This window comes from Cannabis sativa, chromosome 7, assembly GCF_029168945.1.
Source record: "Cannabis sativa cultivar Pink pepper isolate KNU-18-1 chromosome 7, ASM2916894v1, whole genome shotgun sequence".
NCBI classification, from domain to species: Eukaryota; Viridiplantae; Streptophyta; class Magnoliopsida; order Rosales; family Cannabaceae; genus Cannabis; species Cannabis sativa.
Genome location: NC_083607.1, coordinates 22,879,758 through 22,905,442, shown reverse-complemented (window position 1 = coordinate 22,905,442; position 25,685 = coordinate 22,879,758). Strand labels below are relative to the sequence as shown.

The window sequence follows — 25,685 nt, the reverse complement described above, 5'->3', positions numbered from 1 at the left end:
TAAAATACTAGTCTAAGGTGTCATCAATTGATGAACAGCTAGATGTTGCATATACAATATTTATCTTTCGAGATCTAACACTATTATATTAGTCTAATGGTGAAAATCCATTAGGGATTTATCTAATTAGAAAAACAAACCAAGTTAGACAAACAATGAAGATTCGGAATTAAATTACAATTTAATAACAGAAAATAACATTGTTTAATATAAATTCATACACAGTTCAGAAATTATTAAACATATAGCAAGTACGAATGACAAGTGAAAATACTAAAACATACAATCCTAAATAATTTCCAAGGTCTTCAACAAACTGATATCAGTGTCCCGTTTAGGCGAGAGTCAGTGATACCATCCATTAATAGAGTTGTCAGCTCATCTAAAATGATAAACATTCTAGCAACCTTTTATTCGATCAAGATTGGAATCCGCGTTGTCCCGTTTAGGCGAGAGTCAAGGCTATTTTATCTTACGAGCTTCCACCCTTGTTTCATATTCTTGCAAGTCTTATACAGTCGCCACCATTAGGGTGATCAATACTATATAAAAAACCTACAAGATTACTTATCTTTCGAGATTAAACGGTGCTAACTTGCTAATGAACGTTCCTCCATTAGGGAGGATTACTCACTAAAACAATAGCTATGTAAAACCAACCATGGAGATCGAATGTCTTAATAATAAAGCTCATTATTTAATGAAAGTTGTATTTTCTTCTAATATTTATTTTAATCAATTTATTTCAAATATATATTAATTAAAATTTCCAATTTAGAATAAAAAATTCTAAATATAAATTTTAATGTAATATTTATAAATTATACTTAGATGGATATGAAAATAATATGAATTATTTCCATCTTAGTAATAATTTCCATAAATATTTAGAAAATTATTCAATTTAAGTTGTTTCAAAATTAATTTAAATTAATTTACAACTCAAATTTAATTTTCTATAAATATATATTGCATTTCGAAAAAAGAAGTGTATAAGAATACTACTTTCGAAAATGCTTTAAGATAAAATAAAAATAAATCATAAAAAATTGCTCTAATTTTATGTTGGCCCAAAATTAATTGATAAAAATTAATATTCAACAGAAAAATATAATTTTCCTATTTAATTAAATATCTAAGAAAAATTTTAAATATTTAAGTATCATGATTAAAAATCAACTTAAATATTACTTTTCTATTTAATTAAATACCCTAGAAAAATACTTCAAGAAAAACAGATAATAACTATCTAGACTTTCATGGACTAATTAATTCAATTTCTAATTATAATATATTTTAGTTCATTTATTTTAATTAATTATTAAATGAAAAAATCATTGATTTAAGTTGGTCCAAAATAAATAATTTTCAACTTTAATCGATTTTTCAAATAAAATTTGAAATTTCAGCATCAAAGAAATGCAATTTCGAAATTGTGGAAAAAAAAATTAATAAAATAAAATAAAATATATTTCGAAAATTATTCAAATTTAAGTTATTCTGAAATAATATTCCAAACTTAAGATAATTTTCAACTTTAATTAAATCATATGAAAATAACAATATTTAAGTATCATGATGAAAATCAACTTAGATATTGAAATTTTCAATTTAATTAAATGTATTAAATTCAAGAAATAAATAATTAAGTATAGAGGACACTTAATTATTAATTCTAGTTTAATACTAGGAAAATATACTAAACTTAGATTGTAGCAAAATTAATTAAGAAACAATTAATTTCACAATCAATGATATTTTCCAATTTAATATTAGAAATAATAACTAGTACTAGAAATAACTATCTAGAATATATATCATTAACTAAGTGTTTTTCTAAAATTAACTTTAAAATGTTAAAATGAAAAATAAATTTCATATATTTTAAAAGCTAATTATGTTGCTAATTCAATTTTAATTAGGTTAGACTAATATCATTAACCTAATACAATTATTTAAATAAGGCAAATGGGCCTTCACAATTTGGGTAGTTCATGTGAGGGGGAGCTGGGTTCAGTATGTCGTACCCACTTCTATTGGCCCCCAACTCTCACACAAGGCCCAAAAGAGAGGAATTTAACCTTTAAATAAATAATTGTTATTCATTGAATAAGCCCAAATCTAATTTGACCTAAATAAATTTACTTATGTCAAAATTTATTTTAGCAACTTAGTCCATTTACTTAGTAAAAACTTAAATGGGCTTCCTATATGCATCTAAGCCCAAAAGCAAACATATAGGCTCACACAGGTCAAATTATTTGGATGGGCCCTATCATGTTACTAGGTTTACTTAGATGAAAGAAGTACAAAATTTACCTGTTACAAATTATTTATAAGATCTATTGACAATTGGACTATGATTAAAATCAGATTATTGGATCTGTCAACAAGTTAATCATAGCAAGTTAGATCAAATAAATAATAGGTTTGTTAAAAAAAATTTTGAATAAACAATATAAAATAAACAAACATTGTCCATGTAACAGATGTGAAATAAGATATTAATATAATTAAATTATTATTCTTAAACTAACCAAATAAAGGAAACTAATTTTAAAATATCTAGGTTTATTTGAATCAAATTAAATTAAATATCTAATAAGATCAATGATTTTAAAGAAAGAATCTTCAATATCACTTTCAAATCTTATAATTTAATAAAATAAACCAATTTTAAAATAGATTTGGTTAGATAATTATTATTTCAGGAATAAAATAATAAATGAATAATAATTACCATAATTATATGTCAAAATATCTCAAATTAAGTATTATTCAAATCTCTACAAAAATATCTAAGTTATTTAAATATTTAAAATATGATTTATAAATTTCCAATAAGGAAAAAAATGATATATATAGAAAAAATATCATTTTTAAACTTATAATTTATAAATAATTAAATATTTAACAAAATAACAAATTTTAAATTTGAAAATATTATGGTAAGTATATCTATAAAAATATATATGTTAATTTCAAATTTATTAATTATTTAATTTGTCATATAAGATAATTTTAATATAATATTTTAAATTAAAAGACAAAGTTATCTTTTAATTTAAAATATGTTAAATATCAAAATATGTAATCTTATAATTAAATAATAAATAAATATTAAAGAAGTTAACAAATTTTTAAATCTGACCATAATAGGAAATATTTAAAATTGGAAATATTCCAAAATGGAAATATTTAAAATTGGAAAATTTCCAAATTGAAAATATTTTAAAATTTGAAATATTTCAATTTAGAAATATTTAAAAATGGAAAAATGAATTTTGGGAAACAATCCCATGAAAAAATTAGATTTTTGGGGAAAAAAACCCAAAAATAACAATTTTTGGGTTGCTGCCCAGGACTGGTCGTGCAAGAGGCTGCACGCAGCCTTCATACGCGCGTGGAGGAAGGATTTCCAGGGGAGACGCCGAGATTTCTCGGCAGGTGCAGCATCCGTGCAGGGTGCGTGACCGATGCTCACGCGCGCGGATGCCTGACTTGTCCGAGTGCCTGGTGCACCCACTCGATAGCCATGGCTCCAAAATTTCAAAAATTCATAACTTTTCCAATTTTTATCGAAATCGAGTTCCGTAATAACAAAAATTGCTTAATTTTTCACAAGGAATCCAAATAAAATATTTTCAAAAAAAGAAAAAATACTTTTCATGGAAAAAGGTACTGTACAACATATACATTCATCAACTAACACATAAACCACATGAAACCATCCAAATCAACACAAAAATATATAAAACATTGTTTTAATTCATATTTCATGAAAGTAAATCATTACCATGGCTCTGGTGCCAGTTTTTGGAATTATTTTACAAGGATCTAGATTTACTAACAAGTATGTTTGATTAACATCCTAATATGAATTCTAAAACAATGAAATAAACACATACAAAGTTTAGAAAACCTTACAGTGGGTGCAGCGGAATATTATGACTCCTTCCATTCAGATCTCTAGCCCTTGATTCCTTTCTGTAGCAGAGCATAATCAAGATCTGAATCTGGATCTTCTTTTCTCCTTCTTTGATGCAGATTTTCCATAGTCTTACATACTATGATTGAGATACCACTTGATGTGTGTGGGCACTACTCTATCACTTAAGATAATTTCGAAATTTTGAAGAGAAGAAAAGAGAGAGGAAAGTGGGGGCTCATGAATTCTCTCAGAAAAGAATGAGATGCAATTGTGTGTTGTTTCCTGAAGCCATTACTTTCTATTTATAGAATGCCCTCTAGGTTTAGGTTAGAATTGTGTGGCATTAAAATAATGGAAAAATAAAATGGTAAAATCCTATGCATAGTGGGCGGCCCATATAAGGAAATTGGGCCTCACTTTGCAACTTTCTCATTTTATTATTTCTCATTCCCGTTTTCTCAAAAATGCCAATTTTCCAATTTAACCATTTAAATGTCAATTCTAATTATTTAATAACTTAAAAATAATTATTAAATAATGTTGTCATTTAATATATTTATTAATTTAGACATATAAAGTATCTTAATTAATAAATAAACCTAGAATTTCTTTTCCTTACAATTTCGCCCTTGCTTAGTGAAAATTCATACAGTAGACATAGTCTAACTTTTAGAATTATAATTGATTAATTAAAATAAATTAACTGAGTCTTACAAGCAGTATGGTCTCAACTAGTATGGGGACCATGGGTCTATATAACCGAGCTTCCAATAAGTCGAAATGAATTTACCAAGTAAATTCCCTAACTTATTAATTCCTTATTGAATCCACACTTAGAACTTGGAATGGCACTCTCAGTCATATAGAACGCTCTATATGTTCCATGATATAGACACGTCATTAGTTATCCATTGTTATAATCCTAATGTGATCAATGACCCTCTAATAGATGATCTACATTGAAAAGGCACTAAGTTACCGTTACACCTTCAATATATTTTATCCTTAAAACACTTAGCTCCGTATAAATTATATTTCATCAAAGTGAAATGAGATCTCCTTCATTTATCTCTGTTTAGCCAAGCTCGAATGATATCATCGTTTCACTTCTAAATTCCTATTGAAGTTATAGATTTCATATTTATGGTAGCGCTCCCACTCAATTATACTATCATGTTCCCAAAATGTACGTATCACTCTAACCCAAAAATAGGCATAACTAACAAATCAAAGAACATGTAAATTACTCTTGAGATCGAACCTAACCATATCAGGATTAAGATCATTTGATCTATGATCAACATGTGATATTGAATTGAATAGATATTACGGTAAATTTTAATATATCTAATCGAAGTTCAATATCGGTCCCTTTCGATGTATACTCCATACATCCGATACTGGTAAACTTTGCCAATGTCCTGGAAAGGACATAACACTTTTCCAAGGTGTAAGAATACCTATCGCTGATTATACCATGTCAGTCGAAATCCAGTGTTCTGACAAATCAGGGAATAAACTTTCGAACATATAATTAAGATTATATTCCACTGTGCTGACAACACTATAATCATTAACAAATTCATATGTTCTGGACTTAAATAGAATTCATACATTATATATATATAATCATGAAATAAATCATGTGAACCATGCAACATAAAATGTTATTTCTGATCTTTATTAATAAGTAAATTTGATTATATTGAAATGAGTTTTATTTAGGGCACAAAATCCAACAGCATCTATATCGTGGAACATATAGAGCGTTCTATATGACTGAGAGTGCAATTCCAAGTTCTATGAGTGGATTCAATAAGGAATTAATAAGTTTGGGAATTTACTTGGTAAATTCAGTTCGGCTTATTTGAAGCTCGGTTATATAGATCCATGGTCCCCATACTAGTTGAGACCATACTGCTTGTAAGACTCAGTTAATTGATTTTTATTAATCAATTATAATTCTAAAAGTTAGACTATGTCTACTTTATGAATTTTCACCAAGCAAGGGCGAAATTGTAAAGAAAAGAAATTCTAAGTTTATTTATTAATTAAGATACTTTATATGTCTAAATTAATAAATATATTAAATGGCAATATTATTTAATAATTATTTTTAAGTTATTAAATAATTAGAATTGGCATTTGAATGGTTAAATTGGAAGATTGGCATTTTTGAGAAAATGAGAATAAAAAATAACAAAATGGGATGCAAAGTGAGGCCCAATTTCCTTAAATGGGCCGCCCACTATGCAAGAGGATTACCATTTTATTTTTTCCATTATTTTAATGCCACACAATTCTAACCTAAACCTAGAGGGCATTCTATAAATAGAATGTGTTGGCTTCAGGAAACTCATAACTTTGCACATTGTTTCCTTCAGAGAAAAGCCAAGCCGCCCCTTCTCTCTCTTTTCTTCTCTCAAATTTCGAAATTCCCTTGAGTGATAGAGTAGTGCCAACACACATCAAGTGTTACCTCAATCATAGTATGTAAGACTGTGGAAAATCAGCATCAAAGAAGGAGAGAAAGAGATCCAGATTCAGATCTTGATAATGCTCTGCTACAGAAAGGAATCAAGGGCTAGAGATCTGAATGGAAGTAGTCATAATATTTCGCTGCACCCAATGTAAGGCTTTCTTAAACTCTTATGTGTTTATTTCATTGTTTTAGAATTCATATTAGGATGTTAATCAAACATACTTGGTAGTAAATCTAGATCCTGGTAAAATATTTCCAACAACCCCTCTCTTCTCTTTTCTTCTCTTAAATTTCGAAATACCTTGAGTGATAAAGTAGAACCCACACACATCAAGTAGTATCTCAATCATAGTGTGTAAGACTATGAAGAATCCAAACAACAAGAAGGAGAATCAACATCAAAGGAAGGAGAGAAAGAGATCCAGGTTCAGATCTTGATTATGTTCTGCTACAGAAAGGAATCAAGGGCTAGAGATCTGAACGGAAGGAGTCATTATATTCCGCTGCCCCAAATGTAAGGTTTTCTTAAACTCTTATGTGTTTATTTCATTGTTTTAGAATTCATATTAGGATGTTAATGAAACATACATGGTAGTAAGTCTAGATCCTGGTAAATTATTTCCAACACAAAGGTCTGCTCATTTCTTCTTCTTCTAGTTTTCTCACATCTCCAAATTACAATGATTACCCCCAAACAACGACCAAAGTCTCAGTCAATTTTTTCTGACGGTAGTATATACATTTTGTATTATCACTACTACAAATATCCAAATTCGCGACGGTCCTAAAAATGATTTTTTTTTGGGGACCGTCACTTAAAAAATTAAGTCCTACTTAAAATGGTCGAGAAAATTTAGTATTCCCAACGGTTTAAAATTGTAGTAAACAAAATAGGTGATGCTTTTTTAATAAAATGCGATTTTTTAATGGAACCTTATAGGCGACCGTTTAAAACCATCGCCTATAAGGGTGCATTAAAAAATCATCACCTACTTCTTGCCACATTTCGCACGTGCTCACCTACTCTTTTTTTCTATTTCCCAGATGCCCACCTATATCTTCTCACCTATTTCTTCTCTATTTCCCACACCCTAAAACAAAAATCTTAACTCTCAACAACCCCAACCACGCCTCCCCACCATCGTGCCCCTCTCTCGCCATCTTCCTCCCTCTCTCGATCTGCCTTTCTTCTTGTCTCTCTCGTCCATCGATCTCCACCCACCCCTCCTCCCGAAGGTCTCCCTCTACTCTTTGTCGCATACGTTGGACCACCACCACCTCCCGTCGGTATCCCTCTCATCTTCGTCTCATACATCGGACCACCACCACCTCCCGTCTGTCTCTTTCTCTCTCTCCGAGTTCGCTATAAATACATTTATTTATTTACATATACTTTTTTATTTATTATGTTTATTTATTTTGTTATTGTATAAATTTAATGTGTTTTAAAGTTAGTTGTTATTGTAACAAAATTTATTAGTTATTTTATTTTAATTTAGATAAAATTATAAAGCTAACTAATGGCAGAAAAATCTGTATTCTTTTTTTTTTTAACATTCCCGACAGTTTAAAATCGTCGCCTATAACAGGGTATAGGCGACAGGCGACGGTTTTAAATCGTCGGGAAACCCACATTAGCGACGGTTTTGAACCATCGCCTATTATGCCTGTTTTACGACGGTCGTATAGGCGACGGTTATAGAAACTGACATGAATACTTTAAATGAGTATTTAAAAATGTTGGGAAAACTTATTTTTGTAGTAGTGTATGGTATATATATTTTCTGTACTATGGTATACCATTTAAAAAATAAAATAGAAAAACTTGGATTGTATATTAATTTTGTTGCATAGCATACATATATTTTTAATCAAAGAATACCAATCTTTAGTTTTTTCTTTCTTTCTTTATTTCATTCGTCATATTAAGATATGTATTTATTCAAATAATTACAATTTTTTAAGTTTTTTCTTTATTTTTCTTGTTTGATATACATCAGCAATTTTTGTAGATTACATGGATATCTCATAGTGTAAAATTAATATACCACGAGCTTAAATTTTTTATAAATTTCTTTTTTGTTGGTCTTTTATTTGTTTTTTTAATGAGATAATGTAATACATAATATATATAATGTAGTGAAAATTATATATGCGCGTCAAATTTAAACTAACATTCAATTTTTTTTCTTTCTTTCTCTCACGATATATCATATCATATACAAACGATATACCTAAAATCATTAAAAATATACCACAAACTTAAACTAATATACTATTAAATGAAATTTTTTTCCCAAAATATACATAATAGCATACAAAAACTATATACTACAACCATAAGCAGAAATACTATAATGAAAAATTAATATAATGAATTAAAAAAAATTATATCCACATGTTTTTTTTTTTCTTTCCTTCATGATATACCAATAAACATAAAGATAATATTTCGTAGTGAAATACAACTATACATCAAACTTAAACTAATATTCCATATTTTTTTTTAATTTTCGTCATTCGTTCATTATATACTATAGGACATTAAAATAATATAACACAATCATAAACTAATATACTACCTTTTAATTTTTTTCATATACTATTGAACATAAAAATGAAATATGATTGTGCAAAATAACTATACCAAACACTTTAAAATATTATACCACAAATTGAAAATACTATAAAACTCTTAAAAGTTTTTATTTCTTAATATATCATAGTACATAATAAAGATATATCACAATACAAAATTAAATATACCAGAAAATTAAACTAATATTCCATTCGTAGTTTTTACGTTCTTCCTTTCATTCAAGTATTCTATATCACATAAAAATAATATACCATAGAAAATATAAATATACGAAAAAAAACTAAACTAATGTACTTTATTTTTTCCTTTCCTTCATGATATACTGTGTCGAGAGAGAAAAAAGAAATCATATGGTCTAGACACGACAGTAGAAAACTAGGGTCAATTATCCAAGGTTATAATTGTAATTTTATCATCAAAATTTTAATTAAAGGGACTTTTTGTTAATTTTTTTTATAAAAAGAGACATTTATTAACTTAATTGTTAGATTTAAGACCATTTTGCATTTTAGCTCTTACAAAAATTTAATTAATTTGTAAAAATCAATTAGTATTAGGGTATTAACCCAAATTTCACATTGGAAAAATTAAGAATAGCCCTGAATATAAGTGTGATGGCTACTTTATTTGTACAAAACCTCTTAAGAATGTATCAAAAAATAAAATTGGTAGTGGTGGTCCAACAAAGTGGCATATATATAATTCAAAGTTATTGTCTGATTATTGAAATTAAGTTAGGAACTGAAGTTGTCTAATTAATCTCATTGTTAGGGAAAACTACCTTAATATACAAACATTATTATTGCAATAATATGACATTGGGACAATATGGTTCATATGACATTTTGTTGTGATGAAATCCCATTTTGATCGTGTACATATTTCTAGTACTATAATATGATGTTTTTACTCAAGCGTTGAGTGCAGCCAGCGAAGAATGGAATGTCTGATCAAAGGTGTAATGTTACCTTTTGGGCCCGTTTGGTACGCAGGATTGGACTGGATTGGACTGAAAAGGATTGGACTGGACTGGACAAGATTGGATAATGCTGAAAGTAATCCTGTGTTTGGTTTAAGAATGGACTGGACTATTTTATTTATTTTCTTTTAGAAAAAAAAAACTTAAATTAAATAAAAATATATAATAATAAATTAAAATATATAATAATAAATAAATATAAATAATTCGTAGCAAAAAAATAATATATCATATATAATTAAGAATATATCATAAATATATAATAAAATATTTTGTCATATTTTTTATTTAATAAATAATTAGAATAGTAAAATAAAAATACTTGAATAATATAAAATTGTTTATCTTAAACACTAATTTAATATAAATATTAATTTTTTAAAATATTTATATAAATTTTTTAGTAATTTCAAAATAATATATAATTTTATTGTCATATTTTTTTCTTAGAATCAATTTAAGTAACTATTATTTAATTAATAATATTTTAAATTTTAAAAACTTATGTATAATAATTCAAAATTATACATTTTCACTAATTTTAATGAATAAGTTTTTGATAAAAAAAATGTATAAATAAATGTGTGATAATTATTTCCTTTAAATTCTTATTAAATTTAAAATATATTAATAAAATTTAAATTAAAAAAACGATAAAAAAAAAATCTCACCTGCATGGGATTATTTATCCCACCCTGCTGGATGGGATAAATAATCCCAGACAGATGAGGTTAACTGGATTAGTTATCCAGACTTGTAACATGCCCAAACACTGGATTGGACAAATTAGCCTGTCTAATCCAATCCAGTCCTGCGTACCAAACGGGCCCTTTACGTTTAAAACATTAAGACCCGGAATCTCCATTGGGAACAAGAAAAGGTAGTTTTAAATATGTGTTATATTAGTTAATGTATCTCTGAAGAAATCAAATGTACTCTCTCTCTCTCTCTCTCTCTCTCTCTCTCTCTCTCTCTCTCTCTCTCTCTCTCTCTCTCTTCTCTCTCTCAAAAATCAAGCAAATTTTAGCATCATTGGTAATAATTTATAATATTGAATAATCCCGTCGAAAACCTCATTCACATCTACAGAATATTGCAACTATAAACACGATAACACCGATTTAAATGTGATTATTTGACCATTTTTTTAATTATTTTTTTTAGCAGTTAAAATTAATACCGGTAACATAATTAATTAATTATTTTTTAAATATTTAAATTTAATTTAGAAGTATCAACAATTATTGTTTTTAAAGATTAGATTTTATGTTTTGATGATTATTTAAATTAATAATTAACCAATAACAATTATAAGCAAACATATTCTAATATTTAGTATATATATATCATTACATCTTTAATATAAAATGTGGCTAATTATTAAGAATATAGGAATATTGATCTATTAATTAATTTAACGGTGTTAGTAGGTTTAATTTTATAAATATATAAATATTAATATTATTTTTTTTACACTAATTTAAATATATATAAATATTAATATTATTTATTCTAGGTTTAAAAAATTATACAAATTTTTTTTTTTGGAAAACAAAAACTTATACCAACTTTAAATTAGTTTTTATATGCATAAATATTAATATTAATAAAAAATTTTAGATATATATATATTCTAATAATCTATTTAAATTGTCATGATCAAGATAACTACCAATATAGTTAATTAAAACAAAGATATGCAATATAAAAGTCCAACTTATAATTGAAGCCATGCACACCTTTCGATTCTACTCATTCCATCTGTTTTTATGTTGTATTTACAGATGAATTGAAGGGAAAGCTTATGCAAATTAAAATATTAGAGGTACATAGAATCAACATTGAGAAAGCCCCAGAAATGATTACTAGAAGCACACAAGTCAAAATTGGATATTATAAACAAAAGCATCCCCACCTCTTTTCTTAACATTCCAATCCAAAATTTCCCCATGAATTCAGCTAATGAATTCAAACACAAGTTTCCAATTATGTTCCTATTCATAATTTAGGAAAAAACCAAATATCTGAGCTGTCATCAGATTATTACGCATACTTGACCTTATCATTTATATAAACTTTTTTCGTATAAGAGTTTGTGAGGGTGTTTTTTAAAGAGAATAATGGCTATACTTAGAGGTCAAAAATCTGAAGCTATTCTAGAGAACGTTTGGGCAAGTTTTATCAGTGGCAATGAAGTAAATGAAGGAAAGATACTATCCAAAAGTTGGGACGAATTGCCTCATCTTGATGGGAAAGAAGAGTCGATGGAAATTCTACAAAGGCTGCCAAGTCTAGGGAGGTGGATTTCAATGGGAGCTGAGACTTGGGAAGAACTCCTTGACAGTATCATAGTTGATCCTTCAAGTATTTCACATCCTCATAATGATCAAAGTCAACAGCACCCTTCGACAGGAAATAGTACTGCCAATGATAATACTGAGAACAATGATCAGAGGACAAAGAAGAGGACAGCCATGGCGGTGGCCACCACAAGGCACTATAGGGGAGTGAGGAGGCGGCCGTGGGGAAAGTACGCGGCGGAGATTAGAGACTCGTCGAGAAATGGGGCTCGGGTTTGGCTAGGGACGTTTGAGACCGCTGAAGATGCTGCCTTGGCTTATGATAAGGCCGCTTTGAGAATCAGAGGCGCCAAAGCTTACCTTAACTTTCCACTTGAGACGGTTAAAAAGGCTATGGGACTTGATTATTCTAACAGTAATACCACTCTGAGTACAACTACTATTTGTAGAAATAACGATGATTTTGATAAGCTCTGCAGGAAGAGATCATTGAGGGAGTGGGAAAATCAAATCAACAATAATGATCATAAGATGATGAAATTGAACAATGATCAAGAGCCAGCTATCAGGAGATCAAAGGCAAGTCATCATCATGATCAGAATGGTGATAATCACTTTGATGTGTTTGAGTTTCAAGATTTGGGGAGTGATTACTTGGATAGTTTGTTGGCTTTTCCTTGTGATTGAAATTCAAACACGACACTTACATATGAATTTTCTTATGCTGAGATATTCAATATTACGCCATACATTATATATACAAAAAAAAAAAAAAAGAAAAAAACAAGGATTGTAGGTAACTATACTTATTCTTTTATTGGTACAGAAATTAGATAAATTCATGTCAGCAATATATAGGTGTTGTAACTTGTAACATTTTATATATAGAACACTGTTCAAGAAAGAGTTATAATTAGCATCCAAAAAATAAGGGCTATAATAATGTCTATATATTTTTCATTTTCTCTTTTCAATTTTGTTTCTCTCTATTCTGTAAAAGTTACTGGCAAAATTATATCATTGTATATTTTTAATGAGAAAAGTCCTTCGTGGGAGTCGAGAGACCCCTAAGACCATGTCTAATAAAATGCTATAAAAAATTAAAAATAGTGTAAATTCATTTTTTTTAGTCCATGTTGATAAAATTAATTTTTAATAGTGATGTATAATATAATTTAAATTTAACACATACTAGAAATTGTATCAAATTTAATAAAAAATTTAGTATGGGGCTATATTTTATACAACAATAAATATCACTTTTATTTATTTTTTTGCCACTCAAAAATATGTTTAACAACTTTTTACATTTATTTTTTTGAATAAAATCGGCGTTTTATTAAGAAATCTCATCCAAGCTTGAGGATGAAACATAACCAGGAAGATTATTCAAATAAAAACTATAATCTGACTCAAAACGAGAAGATTACGCTAACATATGCGCCACCTTATTAGGAGACCGCTTGACAAAATTCAAAGTAAAAGAGCAAAAGCTATTAATAATAGCCTTACAATCAAAAAGTACACAACCATAAGGAGAGACCATGTTTTTGTTATTGTTCAAATCTACAACCAAAGTAAGGCAATCAGATTCAAGTACCACATCCGTCCATCAATGATCTTTAATCAAACTTAGCGCATCCTTGATGCTCAAAGCTTGAACAAAGAGTGGATGAAATATACCCTCTCTCTTACCACACTTTCATTCCACAACAACACCAAGAGAATCCCCAGCCACACAACCAAAGCCAAAACGGCTGCTATCAATGAAAATAGCTCCATCAATATTAACTTTGATCTGAGGATACATCGGTGTCGTCCAATGCTCAATCTCAACCGGCTGAGATGCAAGGTTGGTAATTATTGAAATCTTTTGAGCATTACCCCAATCCTCAAAGCTTAGCTTAGCTAACAAAATTACATCATCAATAGTCGTCTGTTTAGCATTCCAAACCAGCTAGTTTCGGTGATGCCATATCGACCAACAAATCATAGCTGCTTCAATAGCTTCACTTGTTGTCCATTGTCTTAATCCTTCATCAAACCAGCTCGAGAACACCATAGCAACAACACCGAGTACTGCAACCCGAGAACCTCCAACTATTTTGAGCAAAGGGACATCTAACAAGGATGTGAAACATAGTTTCAGGAGCACTTTTGCAAACAGGACAAGTAGGGTCAATATTCACTTCTCTTCCTAATAACGGAAAACATGTTGGAAGATTGTTAGAACAAGCTCTCCAAAGAAAGTTTAGATCTTTTGGAGGTACTTTCAACTGCCATAAATGACTCTAAAAGCCTACATTCTCACTGCCACTCCAATTCCCTCTCCATTTTTGCAGCATATTATATGTTGATTTAACAGAGAACAGGTCGGTTCTTTCCTTAGACCAAAACCACGATCCTTGGCCATTTTCACTAGTCAGTACATGCCAAATCAACTCCTTATCTCGGTCAGAGAGAACATCTGTTAACGCAAATTTTCTTTAACACTCAGAATGATTTATGTTTCGTCTTTCGTTTCTTTTTCGTTTATTTCGAGAAATATATCGATCATAAATACGTAATTATCTTGAATATATTAACTATTTCTTTATTTTCCGATTGTAAGCTATAAAAATAAAAGTATGAACACACAAGGTTTTTTACGTGGATTTGTAGTTAAAATTCTGCATAGTCCACGAGTCAATCTTATTCAGATTTTTGATTATTTTTCAGGGCCTCCTTTGTATGAGTTTTTTTGTCCCCCTTTTCATCTTGCTTGCCACGATTTATAATAATATATTGAGCAGTTAATCACAAAGTTTACTGTAATCTTTACAGCAATTATTCCCTCAAATTATGGGATTTGATTACATATCAAGTAGTGTAAATGTGGTTATAATTTGAAAATCATATAGCTGTGAGTTTCCCGCTTTTATTGGGTAAAAAATGATCGCGTTTTAAACATGTCTTTAATTAATGTATTTGGAGATGTGTCCATAGAAGCTTAGTTCCAGTGATCTCCATAGCGTGTTGGGGCCATTTTTCCTTCCAAGGACGACGTTGCATGTCTCTTGACGATTATAGTTCTTATTTACAAAGAGTTGTTCGAAGCTCATTTGAATGTTAGCTTCGTTGACGTAACTGGATGAAGTTATAGGAAGTCTTCCCATAGTGAGACGGTCACGTCGCTTATTTGGCTTCGAGCTGATCCGATTGTTACACTTAGTTTGTGCATTATACACTAAGGGCTTCCGCAGTTGATATGTATCGCTTTCCTTGATGCCTCGCTATTCGCATTTAGCAACATATAGTTTCTCGCTAATATATTGAGCACTAGTTTGTATATTGATTCCTCGCCTAAGACCTTTCAGTCAGCAGGTTACAAATATACTCTGATACTTATGTAATTAATGAGTTATTCCATAAAAAGCGATTGTATCAATCCATATTCCTTTTATCTTGACACATGTCCTCTATTGAGAAGGCAACCAAATTTCGAGTATGACAATTGCCCTTAAAATTTTTTTTTAGTAAAAAGTGCTTTTTAATAATTACAGAGAGCATTTTCGTCAAAATCCCTTCATGGAAAAAATGTGTCCTTTGATTCTGGCGGTTGTACGGTTTCGAGGGTCATTATGAATTGTCTCTTCATATTCTGCCTTACTACTGACCGTTAGATTTCTCGATCCTTAGCTTTCTTGTCACTGGACTTTGTGTATAAAAGGGCGGCTGAAGCTTATCATTTTTCACAAACTTGTGACTTTTTTGGTAAGATCCATCTTGAGAATGGATCATCTCTTTCATGCTAGAATGTCCCCTCTGAATTCAGAAGTTCACTCCCCTAAATTTATAACTTCTAGATACACCAACCATTTTCCTTCTCCATCCGTTCCCGAGGACTTCAAACCTCAATTGGAACCAGAAACGGTAGATTCCAAGGCTAAGGAGCTTCCGAACAATCCAAATCAAAGGAGCCCCATAGATCATTATGCGTGATTATCACAAGTGAATATGGAGGGTGAGTATTATCCCCTGTAATTGGTGATCTGAGTCGGATCATTATATTTATTATTATAATTTTTTTACTCCACTGACCTCTTTTTCTTTGTCTCCACAAGAATAGACATAGATCTTGTGAGCGATCTTAGAGGTCCTCCTCAGGCTGACATGGAATCCTGGAAGAAAATTGGCATGGTTTTTAATGGACCCAGGACAGAAGTTGGCGTGGTTTCTATCAGAGAATCTAGCCAACCACAGATCCAAACCTATACCAGAAGACCCTTGCGCCAACCTCTTTCTGGTATCGAGGAATTTCTTGAGGCTGGGAAAGATGTCTCCGCTTCAAGAAATGGGATCTGATGATGAGAATGGGGTCTGTGCAAAGGCTCTCTATATGCAGACGATCTTTCTTGAGCTAAGTGTCGCCAATCTTTCTCGAGTTTACCGACTTCCCCTCTCATCCTTTGTTTAGGAGGATCACTTAATGGTTTGCCCCTAGTGGCATTTTCGTAAAGACTAGTTTGTAACCCAGCTTTGGTTTTTTTTTTCTATCTTAAATGCCTTGTACTATATTCATTCGAACTTAATACAATTGTGTTTGCTTGCATTTTTATTCACAATGTAAAGAACTATATTTTGATCAAATGTACAGTACTTTTGGGTTTTTCCATTGCTCGTAATCTTCCAGTTTAAGTAGTTAGTGATCTACCGAACCTTTTGATTTTCGAGCAGTTGTCAATTCTGCCTCGCTATAGCAGTTATAATCTGCCTTACGCAAACTAAAATATACTTTAATGATTTTATCACTTTGTATATTTTTAATTTGCTCGTATGAATAGTTATTTTAACTATCCATTTTCTAGGTTCAAGTACTTTTATCTAGACGTCGCAATGCCTCGTTTAGCATTTTCCTAGCTCTCAAGAACCGTTAGTATTCCGTTTTATACACGAGTGATAACTTTTGATTTTCCTTTCCCGTCAGATAGGTTTTCAACCAAAAATTATTATTGTTTGATCCCTTCTTCCTCAAAAAGGTTTTATCAAGATGTTATAACAATTTGACCCCTCTATCGTCAAAAAGGTTTGGTCAGGGAGCTATAACAGTTCGACTCCAGTTTCGTCAAAGCGGTTTAGTCGAGAACCTTTGAATTTCAAAAATGTTTTGAAATGGCGGGTTCGCATTATACCATGTATTTCTAGATGAATTTTGGTTAATCATACATAATTACCCCTTAAGTAAGTTTTAAGGAATAAAACTTTGTAATTACTTAATATAAATGATTCTCTTTATTCATAACTAAAATTGTAAGTTTACATCATCTATTTATTTGTAGTACGGTAGCAAATGTTCCACGTTCCAATAGTTCTTTATTAGCTAGTTGTTGAGTCGAGCCAATTTATAAACTCCAACTCCAACTACTGATTCGATGACATATGGACCATCCCAATTCGGGTTCAACACTCCTGCAGATGCATCTCTCGTATTTGCAAAGACTCATCTTAGCACCAAGTCTCCAACATTGAATAGTCTTTTCTTGATTTTTTTTGTTGAAGTATCTTGTAACTCCGTGTTGGTATGCTGCGTTGGAGATTTGCATCTCAGTTTGTTTTTCCTCAAGTAGATCCAAAGACCATTTCAAAAGTTCCTAGTTTTCTTCTTGATTATATAACTCTCTTCTATGAGTTGATATGTTCACCTCAACAGGCTGCATTACTTCCGAGCCAAATACTAGCGAGAAAGGAATGTGTCCCGTCGCTATCTTCTCTGTAGTTTTGTGGGCCCAGAGTACCTGAGGGAGCTTGTCAACACATCTGCCTTTGGCGGCATCTAACTTCTTCTTAATAGTATCCTTTAATTTTTCATTAACAGCTTCCACTTGTCCATTTGCCTGAGGCCTGGATACTGACGAGAAGCTTTTGATAATTTTGTTACTCTCGCAGAATTCAGTGAACAAGTCGCCATCAAATTGGGTTCCATTATCGGATACTATATTCATGGGAATTCCAAACTTACTGATAATGTTCTTCATGACAAAGTCAAGGACTTACTTGCCGGTTATGGAAACAAGAGGCTCAGCCTCCGTCAATTTAGTGAGCAAGTCGACTGCTACTACCGTATACTTAGCTTGTCCTCGCCCAGTAGGTAATGCCCCAATTAGGTCAATTCCCCATATAGAAAATGGGTAGGGAAAGGTCATCATTCTTAGTTTCGTTGGCGGCACGGGAGGTATATGTGAAAACCTCTAACACTTGTAACATTTCTTGACAAACTCGTGTGTGTCCTTATTGACCGTTGGCCAGTAGTATCCTTGTTTAATGATCTTTATAGACAAACTTTGCCAGCTCGCATGATCCCCGCAGAAGCCTTCATGAATCTCTCTGATGATTTCATTTGCTTCTGCAAGGAGAACACACCGAAGTAGGGGCATCGAGTACCCTCTTCTATATAGTTTGCCTTCAATCATTATGTAGCGAGGCATTGAATAGAATAGTTTTTGTGCTTTGTTTTTGTCATTTGGAAGTTTCCCGTCGAGTAAATAATTGATAATAGGAGTCATCCATGTAGGAGAGTTGTCTATCATCTCGACGTATTCAGTTTCACATATACTTAGCTCTTTCATCATCTCTACTGGAACACAGTTCAATTCACCCAAGTAATTCCGCGAGGCTAGTTTTGCTAAGGCATCGGTGTTGGAGTTATGTTCTCTTGGAATTTGTTTGATTTTAAAGTAATCAAATCTTTCCAAGTTCTTCCGAACTTTCTCTAAATACCTCGCCATTTTTAATCCTTTGGCCTTGTATTCCCCGAGGACTTGTTCATAATAGGCTACGAATCACTACGACATATGAGGTTTTTGACATTCAATGCCTCAGTTATCTTTAAGCCGGCAATCAAGGCTTCATACTCAGCCTCGTTATTTGATTCGTCAATAGTGAACTTTAAACCCTTATGGTAATATTAGTATTACCGATGCAGCCGAACCCTGTTCGTTGGATGCTCCATCCACGTATAACTTCTAAGTTTCCGTGTCTCACTGTACAGGTGGAATTTCTTCTAGAGTTATACATTCTATCAAGAAGTTAGCCAAAGCTTGGCCCTTGATGGATGTTCGAGGATTGTATGTTATGTCAAACTTCCCCAGTTTAATCGACCATTTTATCAATCTTCCAGAAGCATCTAGTTTCGATAAAACTTGTCTCAAGGGCTGATCGGTCAACACTTTTGTGGGGTGTGCCTGGAAGTATGGTCGTATTTAACGAGACGCATGGACTAGGCACAATTCGAGTTTTTCTAGAGGGGGATATCTGGATTCTACCCCTATTAACCTTTTACATACATAGTCAATAGGTTTTGGTGCTTGCCCTCCTCTCGGACTATAGCTGCAGTAATCGCATCTTCCGAGATGGCTAAATAGAGAACAACGTTTCTCTAGTTATTGGTTTTGCCAAAACTTGAGGCATCGCTAGATGCCTTTTCATGTTCTGAAAAGCCTCTTCACACTCTTTTGCCCACTCGAATTTTTTGTTGCCTCGCAATATATTGAAGAACAGCACACACTTATCAGTTGACTTTGAAATGAATCTGTTAAGTGTAGCCATTCTTCCTGCCATGGATTGTACTTCCTTAGGCTTTGCCGGTGAGGACATGTCTATTAATGCCTTGATTTTTTCAGGATTTACTTCAATACCCCTCGCATTAACTATGAATCCTAAAAACGTTCTTGAGGAAACTCCAAAAGAACATTTTTTCGGGTTTAGCTTCATCCTTTACTTCTTTAATATCTTAAAGCATTCCGCGAGGTATGAGGTATGATCCCTACTTTTTATTGATTTTACCAACATATCATCGACGTAAACCACCATGTTTCGCCCAAGTTAGTTTGCAAACATTTCGTTCACTAATTGCTGATACGTTGCCCCAGCGTTCTTCAGTCCAAACGACATGACTTTATAACAATAGAGTCCCATGCTGGTTACTAAGCTTATATGTTCCTGATCTGTGACATATATTTTTATCTGGTTATATCCAGAATATGCGTCCATAAATGACATAAGCTCGTGCCCAGCAGTTGCATCCACTAACTGGTCCATCCTGGGAAGTGGAAAATAATCTTTTGGGCACGCCTTATTCAGATCAGAGAAATCAATACAAATTCTCCAAGTTTCGTTAGGCTTCGGGACGAGAACAGAATTGGCTATCCATGAGGGATAAAACACCTCGCGTATACAGTCGTTGACTAACAACCCGTAAACTTCCTATTTTAGGGCCCTTTACCTCTCGGAATCCAAGGGTGTCCTTTTCTGTCTCTTCGTTGGGTAGTTTGGATCAATATTTAAATGATGGCAGATAATATTAGGGTTGATCCCTATCATATCTCCATGGCTCATGGCGAACTGATCCTAGTTTGCCTTCAGAAAACTTTTTAGTTGCTATTCGAGATACTCGTCCAGGTTCTTCCTAATGTATAAACATTTGGTGGGATTTCCTGGGTTGAGGATAACCTCTTCCAACTCCTCAATTACTCTATGCGATAGCAATCGCGAGCCAACATCTGGTCGCCCCGCACCACTCCCACTCCTTCTGGTGTTTGGAATTTCAAGGATAGGTGCTTGATCTAACTGACTGCCCCTAGTCCAATCAGTGCTGGACAACCCAACAATATGTTGTAAGCCGATGGCAGGTCGACAACTAAGAAATCTTGCATAACAGTGGTAGATAGGGTGCCTCTGCGGGGATTTTATGCCCTAAATAAAACCCATTACAATCTAATCTTATTTTCTATCAATAGAAGAATAGAAGTCATTTATATATGTTTACATGTTTATAGTTTAATAGATATATATACAAAAATTTGTTAAGTCCAGAACATATAGTCATTCGCAATTACAGTGATGTCAACACAGTGGAATGTGATTTTGATTATATGATTTGAAAGACAAAGTCCCTGTTTCATCAGTACATTGGATTTACACTGATGTGATAATCACCGATGAAGTGTACTTTCACTTTGCATTAGTGTTATGTTCTTTCCAGAACATTGGCAAAGTATACTAGGTTCGAATGTATGGAGTATACATTGGACTGGACCGATATTGATCTTAGTTAAGATATTATAATACTTACCGTTGTCTCTTTCCAAGTCAATATAACTAGTTGATCTTAGATCAAAAGATCTTAATCCTGATATGCTTAGGCTCAAACTCAGGAGTGCTATTCATGTTCTTTGATTTGTTAGTTAAGCTTATTTTTGGGTCAGGGTGATACGTATATTTTGGGAACATGATAGTATGATTGAGTGGGAGCGCTAAACATAAATATGGAATCTATTGCTTCTATAGGTATTTAGAAGTTAAATGATGATTTCCTTCGAGCTTGGCTAAATAGATGTAAATGGAAGAGCTCTTGTTTCAGTGATTATATTTTAGTTTACTGAAACATCATTTACAGGTAGCTAAGTGTTTTAAGGATCAAAATACATTAAAGGGTGAAATGGTAAATTTGTCCCTACTCGGTGTAAATCATATATATAGAGGTTCTTTGATTGTTTAGATTATAATGATGGTTAAAAATGATAGCGTATCTATATGGTGGAACATATAGGACGTTCTATATGACTGAGAGTGCAATTCTATGTTCTAAGAGTGGATGCAACAAGGAATTAATAAGTTAAGGAATTTACTTGGTAAATTCTGGTTCAGCTTATTGGAAGCTTAGTTATATAGGCCCATGGTACCCATTCTAGTAGAGATCATACTGCTTGTAAGACTCAAATAATTGATTCTAATTAATCAATTATAATTCTAAAATTAGACTATGTCTAGTTTATGAATTTTCACTAAGCAAGGACTAAATTGTGAAGAAAAGAGATTATATGTTTTATTTATTAATTGGAAGACTTTGTTATGTCTAATTAATAATTATATTAAATGAAAATATTATTTAATAATTTATTTTAGTTATCAAATAATTAGTTTTGGCATTTAAATGCTTAGAATTGGAAAATTGGCGTTTTTGAGAAAATAGAAATGAAAATTGTCAAAATTGCAACATACCAAGTGGGGCCCATTAACCCAATGGCCGGCCACTTAATGGTGTTTTTTCCAATTAAGATTTTCATTATTTGAATGCCAAGTAATTCCTAACCTAAACCTAGTGGTTACCTATAAATAGATAGTGATGGCACACAATTAAAAAGAAATTGAAAATTAGAAATTTTTGCCTTCAGAAAAATTGAGCTATTCACTATCCTTCTATAGTTGAACCTCTCTCTCCCTCTTTGCTTCTTCAATTTTTTGAAACGTTGAGTGATAGAGTAAGTGCCCATACACATCAAGTGGTATCTCAATCATAGTCTCGAAGATTGAGAAGAATCCAAACTGAAGAGAAGGGCATTCGGAGTCAGATCTTGGTGATACTCTGCGACAGAAATGATACAAGGGTTAGAGATCTGAGTGGAAGGAGACATATTATTCCGCTGCACCCAATGTAAGGTTTTCTAAACTTTATATGTGTTTAATTTCGTTGTTTTAGAAATTCATATTAGGATGTTAATGAAACATATTTGTTACTAAATCTAGATCCTGGTGAAATGTATTCCAACAAATGGCCTAAGAGCCATGGTAATGATTTACTTTCATGAAATATGAATTAAAATGATTATTTGCATTGATTTGGATGGTTTCATTTTGTTTATGTGCTTATTTGATGATAGTTTAGAAATGGCAATGTCTGTTACTGAAATATTTTCTGTTTCGATCTAGAATTATTTTTACTGGAAAGTAGACAAAAAATTAATAAATTTAGGCTTTTACAGAACATAATTTGGATTTTTTATGAATTAGATATGATTTTTTGAAGTTGAAAGAAAATATCACGATTTGAATGTCACACACGCGCCCACGACCCTTGGGACCGCTCGGAGACGCACGCCCATTCAGGCAGAAATGGTCGAGATCACTCAGTCACGCCTCTGTCTGAAGAGGCTGCATGCACTGAGGTTACTCAGTCACTGAGGGTGCACGCAACCTTGTTTCTCGGCTGCTCACTAATCTCTGCGCGCGCAGGAGTATGCATTACATACCCCTGTGCCTCAAATTTTTTTCGTCATAACTTTTAATTCAAAAATCAGTTTTCATTGAAACAAAAGCCAATTTTTGGTAGAATTTTGTGTAGAATCTGAATTTTCAATTAAAAATCTAATTGTTAGAATAAACTAATATTTATTATTTTTTTTAATTAATTAAAATTAGTTTTAGATCTTAGTTGGCTTTGAATTTTGAAAATTTGATTTCTCACAAAAATAGCCTTATGGTTAATTTTGAAATTTTACATTATTTTATTCATTTTAATTATAAGATCTGGTATTTTTTTATTATTAAATTTTAAATTTCTTACTTTGATATTAAAATATTATCTTTTTAAAAATAATCTTGTACTAATTTTAAAATTTTGCTAACCATATCATATCTTTTTTTTTTTTTTTTCAAATTTGTTATTTTCAAAATATATTTCATTAATTAAAATTATAAGATTAGGAATATGTTAGGTTTAACGTTTTGTCTTATTAGACATGTTTTTATTAAAATTATATTTTGACAAAAATAACATGAAATTTGAAAAGGTGGTTAGTTAAGGTTTCAATAGAAATTTTAAGGTTTCTAAACCATAAAATTTCAAACTTATTTTATTTTATTATTTTATTAAGAAATATTCTAACCATATAAAAATATCTTAATTTTTTAATTAGTTTATTTATGTAATATTAAAATTTATTAATTTTTTTTTTGATGAATCAACGAGATTATCATTGCTCCAATAACCAATTACAACTTAACAACATCTCAAAGGAGAGACTTGAAATATCCCTGTACAACAAGTGAAAGTGTTCTATTACAAACTTTCAAACCATATTCTATTTTTAGCACTAACTTTTTTAGGCCAAACCCTTTTGATTCTATACAATATTTCTGTTTTTGTTTTGTCCACTATACAATCGGTTTGGACTCTTTTTTCTTCCCATAACAGCCCATTTCTTGCCTACCAAATGTTGTATGCTAATGTTGCAACTGCAGCCTACGCACCAGCCCATGAAGAGAGCTTGAAACCACCTGCCGCCGAAGCCATTTCTTGAGCTGTTCCAGACATTCTGCTGCAATATTGCAGTAGAAAAACAAGTGTTCCAGGTCTTCCTTGCCATTCCTACAGAGTAAGCATCCATCCTCAGTTGTTAGATTGATTTTGCATAGTCTATCTCTTGTTCTTAGCCTATTTTGCACTGTTATCCACATCAAAGAGCTATGTCGAGGCATGTTCATTCTATTCCAAACAACCCGAGCCCATTGCACTTTATCTCCTTCAGAATTGATCAAGCTATAGGCCTTGGAGATTTGGAAATTCCTTGCATTCATCAATTGTGTGAATTCCATAGATTGCTTAAGCTTTTCCTTGGCTATCACTATCTTTTTCCAATACCAACTTGCTTGTAGTGGAGCTTGATAACTCCACCAATATTCCTCTTTGATGTACACATTGTGTACCCATTTGATCCACAAGTTATCTTCTTTATTTGCAATTGCCCAAATGTACTTGGTCATGGCTGCCAAGTTCCAATCTTCCACTTTCCTGAACCCTATTCCTCGTGTTGATTTTGATTGACATATCGAATCCCAAGCAATCAAATCCGCACCCTGTGATATGCCATGGCCCTTCCACAGATAAGCCCTACAAATAGCTTCTATCTTCTTGATTATCTTCTTTGGCAATATCACGATTTGGCTACAAATAGCCCTACAAGAACTGAATTTATTAATACAGCTCGGCCAGCATATGAAATATTGCTCGAACTCCAAACTCTAATTCTTGCTGTCATTTTCTCTACCAATACTTCACATTCTTTGCTTGAGATTCTCTTAGCACATATAGGAATGCCAAGATATTTGAATGGAGTCTCTTTCTTACAAAAACCTGAGATGTCCACCACTCTTTGAGTCTCTCTTTCTTCCATACCACAACAGTATATGGCAGATTTTGAAGGGCTCGACTCTAATCCCGAAGAGCAAGAGAACAACTTCAAGGCTTGCAACATGCAATAGATACTTCTGAAATCTCGATGGCAGAAAAGAATCACATCATCTACAAAACATAAGTGGTTAAGGTTGAGATCTTTACATCTCTGAAAGTATTTAAACTCCTCTTTGCTCCCTGCTTTTTTCAGGAGTCTTGATAAGTATTCCATACCAAGGAGGAAAAGCAAAGGAGACATATGATCTCCTTGCCTCAGCCCCCTGGCAGCCTCAAAGTATCCCATGCATCGTCCCATTGAACATGAAGGAATATCTTGGAGTTCTGACACAATTCATTATGAGCTTAATGAGCTGATTAGGAAACAAAAAAGCTTGCAAGATTTCCT

At 31.8% G+C, this 25,685-nt stretch overlaps 2 protein-coding genes across 2 annotated transcripts; one reads left to right on the top strand and one right to left on the bottom strand.

Moving 5' to 3' along the window:
* Positions 1–11,781: 11,781 nt before the first annotated feature.
* LOC115698144 (ethylene-responsive transcription factor 1B) lies at positions 11,782–13,251 on the top strand. The gene has a single exon (XM_030625322.2). It carries the CDS (start codon positions 12,112–12,114, stop codon positions 12,976–12,978), a length of 867 nt encoding a protein of 288 aa, XP_030481182.1. The 5' UTR covers positions 11,782–12,111; the 3' UTR covers positions 12,979–13,251.
* An 11,789-nt stretch (positions 13,252–25,040) lies between these two features.
* LOC115696448 (uncharacterized) lies at positions 25,041–25,595 on the bottom strand. The gene has a single exon (XM_030623349.1). It carries the CDS (start codon positions 25,593–25,595, stop codon positions 25,041–25,043), a length of 555 nt encoding a protein of 184 aa, XP_030479209.1.
* Between the last annotated feature and the right edge of the window lie 90 nt (positions 25,596–25,685).